Raw genomic sequence first — 11,335 nt, 5'->3', positions numbered from 1 at the left:
GTAAGCAAATTGCCGGAGTGAATAATAAATGGTTTTAATACGAAGAATTCTTACCGTGATTGAAATTTCATGGTCCATTCGCTCGCGAGAATCGCACTGTATAAGGCAGTCGGGCGTTAAGGCTGCATTAGTTTATTCACAATATATGCAGCTACGCCTATATATCTCGGGAGTAAAGTTGTAAATTATAGAGTTACGGATGCATATGGAACCAGGATTCGTGTAGTCGAGGTAATTGCATCGCGGCATGAAACGCTGCCATTCCGCGTATTATTTAACGCTAATGTAGGCAGGGTGTGTTTCCTGATTGAGTCTTGAATGCCGATTTCCACGCCAAGCCTCCAGAATCGCGTGAGACGCTCTGATATTTAGATCAGCTGCCAAGGAGTAAACTTGACGTATCATAGATGGATGTCAGGATGGTTTGGCAGGTGTGATTACGGGCCGGGAGGATTACGTCAGAGACAGTGGGAAATCGAAGAAACTGAATTTTCTCATCCGACCCTTCGTCGTGGGGCGCGGTTGATTTTCCGAATTTGAAAAGATCGGAAAGCGATTAATTACGAATTTTTTGGTGCCGAAACTTGAAAGAAATCAAACTTTTACGAAACAACAAAATTTCGAATAGTTGGAAACTCGACGGCTCAAAGTTCTGATGGAGAAAAATTCGGAAAAATAATGTTTCGGTAGAGTAATGTTCGGAAAATTAGAATTTACTCGCACAGCGTAGTTTACGCAATGAGCGGGTGTAAGAAATCAGAGAAACCGAAAATCGCAATGACCGGAATTACGAACGTAAGATTATCGAAAATCCAAAACAAAGAAAGATCAAAGTGGCGAAATTTCATCAAGCCAGAAATTCACGAAACTGAAAATTTTCGAGCTTTCGCAATTTCGATGTTTTAAAATTTTTTAATTTTTCCATATTCGCACTTCCGGAACTTTGATTTGTCGAAGTGATGCCATTTTGGCATTTTGTTCTTTCGGAACTGTGAGCCGTGGGATTTCGGAACATTTGAAACTTTGTTGTTCCATCAAAGTTTGATTTCTTTATTCAAGTTTCGCCATCAAAATGTTTGGAATTTGGCGCTTTCGGAACTTTTCAAATTCGAAATTTCAATGCCGCCCCTTCGTCGTCCGTATTAAACTCATTTTCGTCGCTTATAACAGGAATGATAGTGGTTATTTTTTTTCTTTTTTTTTTTTTCTTGGTTAATTCCGAGCCCTTTTTTTTCTTATACCAAGCCAAGTTATTATCGTAAAAATGAGATTTCTTTAATCTACTTTATTACGCGGTTCAAGATTGTATTTCAGATTAAAGTATAAGGACGGAATGAAAATTTGCAAATTTTATTGGTACGAATTTTTAGTACCTCATAATAACTTTCGACTGATTAAAATTTCGTTTACCAGGCGCCATTGCGGAGAATGTTTATAATTTTATGCGGTTTGATTACTTATCGTTTTAAGACTTGGTGGGCCAATGACAGTCTGTAAATATTCTTGAGTATATTAAAATGAGAAAAGAAAAAACAGAAAAAAAGGAAGCAAATGAATACCTAATGTGATTAGAGGACAATTTCACATAGCACATACCAATTTCGCCGAACGTAACCTAATGCAGCTATGCGTTCAATGTGCCATATGTATATAATTATACGTTTGTGTACATATACCTACATATAAATACATATATATATATATATATATATATGTGTGTGTGTGTGTGTGTGTGTGTCTGTATATTTATTCACTAACTGATGTGTTTTTCACGTTTCAGAGTGTTGTGTTGTTTTCCGTTTGTTTTTTCTGATACCCTGTATTAACGTATTCATTGTACGTTTCGTGGGTGTTATTGATTTATAATTGATATCGACCACACATCTAGTAACAGATGATCGGTACATTTGTTTTTTTAATTTGTGATCAATGATTTGATTTTTTTCTAAACTTTTTAGACTATAGCGGTTTTTGTAACGTAATGAACGGATTCGTTCTTTTCAATTTTATCGTTCGAATTGACGTTCAACTGACTCATAAATTTCATCTAAATTCTGTAATCCACAAATCTGTGAATAGCATACCGTACATTTTTTACGGTAAAAAAAAAGTCAACAGATGAAAATATTTGCTGTTACATATATTTAAAATATTTGTTTAATATGCTTAATCTCGTGGCGTCACAACTCCTACAATTAATAAGTACTAATGATAATGTTTTATTGTTGATTTTTATCACTAACAGCAACAGCATCGATATGTTGAATTTATTGCCCCGCATTAAAAGCTCGCTGACCGTGTGAATCGTGCGCTATTCTCCCCTCTCTCTCTCTCTCTCTCTCCCTCTGCAAACGTTCTCTGCAAAATATTAAAAATATCGAATTAATTATCTATTTGATTTATCCTATATTTGCGTTTGGATATCAATTATTTACATTGTCAATTCCAGTAGTGAAATTTTTAGTGTAATTTCATTGCAAATGCAGACGTATAACTAATGAGATTGCAACTTACGAGTCCATGATGTTTGGATTTATCTTCAATTATGGTTTTTTCTTTTTCAATTAGTGAAATTATGTTTCTTCATCTCTAATCCAGTTTCACTAATTTCTCGTCATCATTTATTTTTGACCAGTACCGAAGGTCGCGTATAAAAGGTAGAAACTGGACCTGAAAAAGAGTCGTGTTAAAATCTGGATAAATGAAATTCGCGACGCGTACGAATCGGATAAATATTCACGTTGTGCGGAGAGCTCGGAGCGAAAGGGAAGGAAGCGCAAACAAAGTTTTCCCCGATTAGCATGTTGTAGATTAATATTTGTAAAAAAATTTTAAGTTTGCGAGATGAATGCAGATGATGACGTGGGGGGTGGGTATTTGTTGCAGTACGGCAGTCCCGGGTCGGGGCAGCGACATCCTAGTGCGATGAGGCGTTCGCCTAGGTATTGTACAATCAATACTCTTTATCCTATCCTTTAACTAAGAGACAAATGAAAAAAAAAAACAATTTTCATCTTACATGCACAGTGACGCACTTTATACGTAAATTTATATACTTCAACGTTGATCTTTCCTTTCCTTTGAATGTATAATAATTCACATGTCGAAGCGAAATCCGCTTCATTTAAAGTCAACGTGTAACTTCACCGAATGAAATTGCACGCGTTGCTTTTACAACGCGAGAATCTCTCTTCATTTGGATACGAAGATCATAGTTGATGAGATTTTCGGGGAGGATCGACCTTATTGAGACAAACCGTATTTTTAGAGACCTTCGGTCTCACGGTTTATTTTTCGAGAAATGACTTTCATTTTTTAATATTTCATTTTACATTTTTATCGTGACAAAGATGTCGCGAACGACGAATTAAGGATGCTACAATAAGGTAGAGAAACTTCCCGCGATCACTTTGACGAGTTGTAATTTCACAGTCATCACTTACAATCATTTTATTTCAATTACCAAGCTAGAAGTTCAGATTCTTCGTCAATTTCGTTTAAACGTTGATGCAATTTGTTCGATAATCTAACATTCTTTTTTCATACGAACAAATGTACATGCGCAACTGTTCCGATGGGCAGTATACGTTTGAAAATAGTTTTTTCATCCAGTCATTTTTGGAATATAGTACTGGATTCGAAAGATCTTGGCTTCACTTGGTTCACCCGCTCTTCATTCTTGTTAAATAATCACTTATTTCATTTTCCATAACCATTTCCATGTATTTTCACGATGTGGAATAACTTTGCGTCGCCATTGCATGTTTTGGATATTTATTCGCAAATAACCTCTTTTTTTTATAGTTTTGCAATTTTTTTTTTCTTCACCCACAAGTTACTTTTAAAGAATTTAGTTGTAGTTACATAACTGATTATACCATGCATCAAAGTGAATATTATTAGAAAAAATTATTCGTCTTGTTCCTCCACTACGTTTGTAAGTAATCATAAAAATTCCCATTGACACAACTTTAATGTATTGATGTTTTCACATGGAACCGTGTTTGTTTATCATGACGTTCGTAATTATAAATGACGCTCTTTCAAATATCAGCGGCAAGGTGAATCGACGTTCAATGAAATATATCCTTCGCACCTAAAAATCACTATCATTCTAAATATTCATTAAAATCGTACAAGTATTAAATTCACAAACATTGATCAAGTCGAAAATCAATAATTATCTGAAAAACTAAATACAACGGTTCTCTAACAATTACATATATGTCATTTCGGGAATGTTTTTCTCCTAAGGTGTGAACAGCATTTTTGCAAGCTCTGGCCCCAACAAACTTTATATTTACAGTTCTTTCTCTTTGCCTTTAGTTAATTTTTTCCCATTCTTCGGTACAACCGGAAATCGTGTCAGATCATTGCTGTTCCTTGTAAATTTAAATTTAGTTTGTGTACGCCCCTGGTTCAAAGATAAAGAAGAAAAAAAAATATAAAATGAATCAGCGATTGCCGCTGGTACCTGTTATTTGAACACGTAATGCTTGTACGCTAAGTTACTCTAACGGCATCGGGGTTCCGAGCTATCTTGGAAATATGCATATCATGCCCATGCCACGGATCCGGCTAGTCTTTCAGGTTAATTTCAACGTTCAGTAACAAGGTTCATGCCTCACCTTTTTATCGCTACTACTCATCGGTTACTTGCCGCAATTTTATAACCCCTCATATTGTAGTCTTGCCGGCTAATGCAGCAATATCGAGGCGCAGTCAAGATTATCGGTCGGATCGATGAACCTCTACGTAATTCATTCCCGTATCAATAATCTGCCTTTTCTTCCCTTTTAATTCAGAAATTGAATAAAGATTTTTACCTAGGCTACAAGATTAATCAGAAAATTTTTCCTACAGTCAGTTAGGTCAGGCTAAAGATAAAAAATTTTCGTATCTCTCTAACATCAATAATTCGTTGTTTTAGAAAATTTAACGAATAGAAAATGACGTACAGTTAAACAGAATGCGAATGTACGTGTGTGAATTTTGTTTTTCTAAAACTTGTAGCTAGTATCACCCTACGTAATATGACAAACTAACGCAGCATTTATTAATCGAGCAAATTCAACCGGTGTTTTAACCTAGAATCATAACGTTCCTTGCTTGCTTTCATTCAACTAATTGCAAATTTAAGTTGCGCGAGGTTTGATCCGTGCGGGTGCAAAGGCAATTATTGAACAATGCCAGAGCATTAGGAAGGGTCGCGTATTATTCCCAGCTATTCGGTTCACCCAGGGTGGCAGGGTTTCTGGTCCGATAATACCAACTGTTGATTACCAGACACGTAAATGAGCGTTTCGGATGACGGTGGTTTGCTCTGGTTTCCCCAACCGGATCAACCGTATGCCTATAGATAACACCGTTTGTCCATCATCGCCAGCCTGTCATCTACAGGGTGTTTGAAAATCCACACCTTACGAATCACCCGCAATGAATTTCCACGAGATGGTTTTCACACCGCTCGAAGCTACATCAAATTATTACCGTACCTTACGACGTTTTGAATCGGGAAACACGTACAGGGTTTCATTCAAATCTTTACAAGACTACGTTAAAAATTTGAGCGGCTTGAAATATTATTCACGTATCTCGTGTTATTTAGTTTATGTATAAATAGGAACGCGCAATCGTCGAAATTGATTTGACTTAGACTTCGCTTGAATGAAATCCTCTGGATCCGTTTCCGAAAATTATCAGCGCTGTATATAAATAAATTTAATTTATTCGAGTACTAAAATAACTTCTACCCGATTATCGAGAAGAATTTTCACCGACGGAAGTACGATCTCTGCACTTAAATCCGTCACGGTTTCGGTGCTACGAGAACTCCGAATTGAATGCAATTTATAACCATGAGGTGAGATACAAAGGCGCGCTTTTTTAGGAAAACAAATATCTGCGAATTAGGTCGAAGCGGACGCGTCGCGAGTTTGGCAATTTCCCGACACCCCGTGTGTTATGTGTGCGATGCCTGTGCTCAATCCAAACTCTGCGAGAGAAAACTAAGCTGCGAATAGGAAATGACAAGATTCGTATTCAGCTACGCGGATCGTTTTTGGCCTTTTTCAGAAATCGAATATTCATTCGGACGTGAAACTGAGTTGGATTCGAATCGCTTTAGCCTAATCGCGGATATATATAATACGATACTTGACTCGCGTGTCTCGCCGGATTCTGGATTCTTGTATAAATTTGTCGCGGGTTTGGAAAATACGTGGTATCTGTTCGTGCGTGGAAATTGGCGAACTCTTGCAATTAAGCCTTTAACCTTCGCTTTCTAATCTTTGCCTTACTTCCCGGAGTAGGTACACAAAGATTTAATTTGCAATCTACCGTCCCTTTCCTTCTCCTCCTTGCAGCTCGCCTCGAGGCCGACGCTATTTCGATGAAAACTTTGGCAACTCAGCTTCCAACAAGTTGTAAGTTGAACGGCGGCAGTATCCGGTAGATTTAACGTAGACTCCTTAATCCGAGTTCCGACCTGAGAGTTTCGGGACTTGGTTATGCGTAAAACGCACCCTCTCATACGCGCGGTGTATATGGTTAAGGAATTTTCCTCCTAATTTCCCGTCTTCCGATAGTAAATTAACACTAATTTCGTTATAAAATAATTTACAAATTTTATAGGGAAAGTCGTCTTGGCCACCTTTGAAGACCTTTCTAATCATGGTACAACTGCGGTGTACGGGAAAAAATTATTCCTCAAGCTGCTGGTTAATGAATTATAGATTGAAATTTCATTCATTTATCCGTGATCGATTTGCAATAAGATCTTTTGAAATGGAACGGTCTGAAAACAAGCAGCTTGATAACGCGAGTTGATTGCGCAATCAGTCTTTCCTCGATTTTTGAAACACAGTGCTCTTTAAAAAAGTTCGTTCACCAAAAATAGACACGTTCTATTAATTTATTTACGATAAATCTAGTACACTGAATAAACAAATCGATATATTGTCAAGCTGCTTACGAATGGTAATATTGAATTAAGCACTCGGATAAAAGAAAATCTGTTTGAAAATTGAAATCGAACAAATCTGTTTAATTTTTATAACCGTTTTGCTGCGATTAGAAATAATTAGCATCGATATTTAAATTTTTCTTTACAACACCGCTGTTTCCTATTTTTATATTTTTGAAGGGAGCTTCTTAGCTTACGAATGAAACAAGTTGATTAAATACGTAATGTCCGCGTATCTCCTAACGAAATTAATAACAAGTATCGATTTTTAGAAACCAACCTCCTTAATGCCGTTTCTTTCCCTCCGCCTTGGATAATTCAAAGGGTTTTACGACGATGACAATAAATATCGAGCAGCTTTCTCACACTTATGCGAGTTACGTAATTGCGTTAGAATTCTGACGAGGCGTGAGGTCACCGGGGATTTCGAGCTTTCACATAGAATGTCGCGTTCTGGTCTCCTTAACCTGCGCAGACCCGGTTGAACCGTGACGTGATAATGCGCTGTTGTGACAGGACATTGCCTAGGGCTGCATAATATGTTTACCCCTTTGCGGGAAAATATATACATATATATATAATGTATATATACATAGCAGTGTCTATCTACTTCGCGTATAATTACAGCGGTTCTTGGGATCTATCCACCTGGGACCATTGTTGAATAATAATCGTTGTCTTCATCTCTAACGATGTGTCGCACTTTGTTGATCCTCCTTTCCTTACATGTCATACCATTTGCACCTAATTTTACCCAAATTTTAGGTACAGTAATTTTCACGCAGATATACACTAATCGTAATATTATCAGTTGTTTTTTTTTCGAGTTAAATCGTTATCGACAATAGCGAGGCTTGAGGTACGACTGCACTAAATCTCGGACTTACTTCGGAAAAAATATTCAATCGGAGCGATACGTTGCATATTTGCAATGCGTTATTGAAGTATGGGGGCTTTTAATTTGTCAAAATTCAATTATAAACGTAACATCGATTACAGATTAAATCCAACGTTGACTCTCCAGAGCTTGCAAGCTTGTGACTTTCGAGTCTGTCTGTTTTTTTTTTCCTTTTTTTTTCTCTTTTTTCTCTTACACGAAGAGTACTTTATACCGAGAGTGGTATTTTTGATTCGATGATAACGGTGACGTGCCGATTGGTAGAGAAATTCATTCTTCAATCTTCTCTCTCAGTGTAGGTTCGAGTCTGTAAATTACACCCACACACCTGTAAATAATAGCGACTTAATCTGTTAGGTTGATAATGTTTTTGATCCTTGTCTTCGTGACTTCGTCTGCAATAATATTAACGTCGCAAATTTTCCGGAGCAGTTTTTTTCTTATCCAGAATTCACGTGCATGTAGTTTACGATCGTTGGTAGAAAGTCGCGAACGTTTCGCGAACTGTTATCACAGAGTTGCGGAATAATTCTCAAGTCTGGCTAACTCCGCATCTGTTCGACAAACCCCACAACGTCAATCAACATCCTTCCTACTCCGCGACTGAATTTCTGAATCAATTATACCTACGTCGGTTCGTCTTGTTGCGCAGACAAACTTCGCTAGCGTAAACGGTGCTAAATTATATTCCTTCCTCGACGTCTGCTGCAACATACCTTTGCATATGGAGCAAACATTATTCCGTATGATTCATGCTTGGACGGAGCACATCGCGATTTTTCAATTAACGGCTAACCACGTATAATAATAATTGTTTTCATATAAATAATATCTCATCACACCTTCACATACTGCGGTAGAATCTTGTTTTGACGAGAACGAGGTTCCGCTGTAATTCGATTAAATTTCTTCGACAGTTGAGTAACGTATATGTTTATTTGTTATAGATTTAGACTCACACTCACATATCATTCATCCTCTTTGCTCACCGCAACCACGTCCAAACATTTTAGCATAGGATATAGGTGTAAGTATTTACGAGTTTTCTTTTCTCTTTTATTTCTCAGACCGTTTACGCCGCACAGGGAGGGCTTCTCGTAACTACACTATAGGCTGGGCAATGCACTAGGAACACGAAGGAAAATCTTCGCCATCATCCGCTGTCTTGGTATTCTTATATCGCAGTTCGACCGCTTCAAACTTTGTCGAAAAACGAAACGAAAGAGAAAAAAGAGAAAAGCTTGCCTCGAAGAACCATGGTGTAAAAATTTGATGTTATATCGAGCAACTCACGGCTGATGTGGTTTCCACAATTTCACGAAAGATATTCGGTATTTCGAGGCTGTGGTTGGAGAGACCGAGTCGTTACTGCGAGAAACCATCGTTGTCTTGTGAAAAGTGAAAAATTTGAGAACAAGGGCGAAAAAGGAACCGAGGCTTAATCTTCCGAAGATCGCAAAGATCGGTGCATCGGGTTCTTCGAGACCAAAGAGATGCGGATTATATCCTACCGAAGAATGGCGTCCTACGCCCAGAAGACCTAATGCCTAGTTGGAATGGAAACGGCGTCGGCGAAGAAATAAAAGAAAAAAAAAAAAAAAAAAACAAAAACAAATCGTAGTCTTTTCATAGAATCTTGAATATTTAATAATCCTGCAATTCGCTTCCGGAAAATTAGGATGCAGTACGCAATCGTAATTTGTCTTGCTTAATCGTCCAGTATTTCTGGTGTCTGCCATCAAGCTTACGTCGTTTTAATTATTTATTTTTAATTTTTAATCTTTTCCTTTGAAGAGAGAGAGAGAGAGAGAAAGCGAAAGAAAGAGCGGGAGGGATAGAGAGTGAGGGTTTGTGTGTGTGTGTGTGTGTCTGCGTGAAAGAGAGAGTGAAAGCGAGAGATAGAGTCGAGAGAGAGAGGGAGAGATAGAGAAGTTCTCCTTGGTCGTGTATGGCGTCAAAATATAAGCGCAACTTTTGACTGCAGTGTCGCTTTTTTTTTCTTTTTAGCTGTAGCTTTAAAACGTATACGTCATTTTTTTTTTTTTTTTTCTCAATTCTTAAGCCATTATAAATTTTCGGCAGTACACTGCCAGTTTTTTGAAACCACGCGTTCTAAAAAGGGAGGAGACGGAGTGGAAATTATAGTGGATATTTATATATGACAGTTCGCGGCTTCGCCTGTCGTATTGGATTTGTCAAAGCTCATTAATTCGTGCAGCGCACGGGTCGAGCTCTCGTCATGATGCGGCGATCCGGGAATAGCGATTCAGCCCGTGGCTGGAAACGAATTTATTCCTTTTCTTTTTTATATGTACAGATGTTGCCTCGTTCAGCGTAAAATTCGAAAGTGGGCGTTTGCCTCGGCCTATGCGGCAGCGTGTTAACGGTTTTCATTTTCTTTTTTTCTTTTTTCTTTTCTTCCTCACCTTTAAAGAATCAAATTGACCAACGGAATGATGATAGAGCGCATAATTCGCGGTTCAGGATAGGGATAATTTGAATGATCTTGTGTGCGAACGGAATTACGATTAGGTGTCTCAAAGTATAGTGTCCTGTATTTTTTATTTCATGAAAAAGTAAAATTAAAACAAACAATTTGCCCATGTATATTCTGACCGGAAATGCAACGCCCGAGGATGTCGTCGCTCTTGAATGACTTATATATTTTAAATTTATGAAATGAGAAGGAACAAACACAACAAGGAAAAAAAATTATACATGATATATATAATATAAAAAAAAAAAAAAAAAAGAATTTAAATATGATAATAAAAAATTTTAATCCCCGCACTTACTATTATTGTAGAAATGTATTTTTTATTTATAATAAACGATAATATTTTTAATTTTAATGATAACGTCCATTATGATGTTGTCGAATACGAAAATGATAACGACGATGATGGAGTTGGTGATGGTTGTACTGAATCACCGTGATAAAAATCGTTAATTTTTAAATAAGTAATTAGAGAAAGAAGTGGAAAACAAACGATGCAACTTAACCCACTGTAATGTTCCCGTTGAAAACGAGGCGAACCATCACGATGTAATAAATTTAGGTCGATTGTATGTATACATAAATATTTGAAAATATATATCATATGGATAACGATGATGAATAATATATTACAACTCTTATGATTTTACTCCTAATAGACTTAGGTCGATACGCGCGGCTAATCGAACGAGTGGCCAATGCTTTTTCTTACGTTATTTTACTACGCTTCGTTTTTTCACCTTGAAATAATTCGAGTTATTCATATAATTATAATCCACACTACAAGCGACGAAAAATCGGCTTACGTACGAATTCGCCGAATTGAAAGATGAGCTAAAAAATAATCACGGCCCTTGGCCACTCGGTCAATCCTTTATCTATCGTTACGATTAATATATTACATACTTATATTTTACCTACTAATATACCGAATAACTATTTTAATTAATTAATTATTATTTTAGAATTGGTACGA

General features: G+C 37.0%; 1 protein-coding gene across 11 annotated transcripts in view; it reads left to right on the top strand.

Moving 5' to 3' along the window:
* LOC124178612 (tropomodulin) overlaps positions 1 to 10,986 on the top strand; it is a 73,478-nt gene extending 62,492 nt beyond the window's left edge. For 8 of the 11 annotated variants that reach the window (XR_006869855.1, XR_006869854.1, XM_046562086.1 and 5 more), the window contains 2 exons: positions 2,887 to 2,942; positions 8,930 to 10,986. Coding sequence is in view for 7 of the 11 variants with exons in the window: in XM_046562086.1 (XP_046418042.1) it covers positions 2,887 to 2,929 (43 nt within the window). In the remaining 4 variants the exon portion in view is untranslated. The remainder of the gene's footprint in view (positions 1 to 2,886; positions 2,943 to 8,929) is intronic. The other 3 variants (XM_046562089.1, XM_046562088.1, XM_046562094.1) reach the window with 1 other exon arrangement.
* The last annotated feature ends 349 nt before the right edge of the window (positions 10,987 to 11,335 follow it).

This window comes from Neodiprion fabricii, chromosome 3 (genome assembly GCF_021155785.1).
Source record: "Neodiprion fabricii isolate iyNeoFabr1 chromosome 3, iyNeoFabr1.1, whole genome shotgun sequence".
NCBI classification, from domain to species: Eukaryota; Metazoa; Arthropoda; class Insecta; order Hymenoptera; family Diprionidae; genus Neodiprion; species Neodiprion fabricii.
Note: the sequence above shows the minus strand (reverse complement) of the source record. Positions and strands in the feature narration are given on the sequence as shown.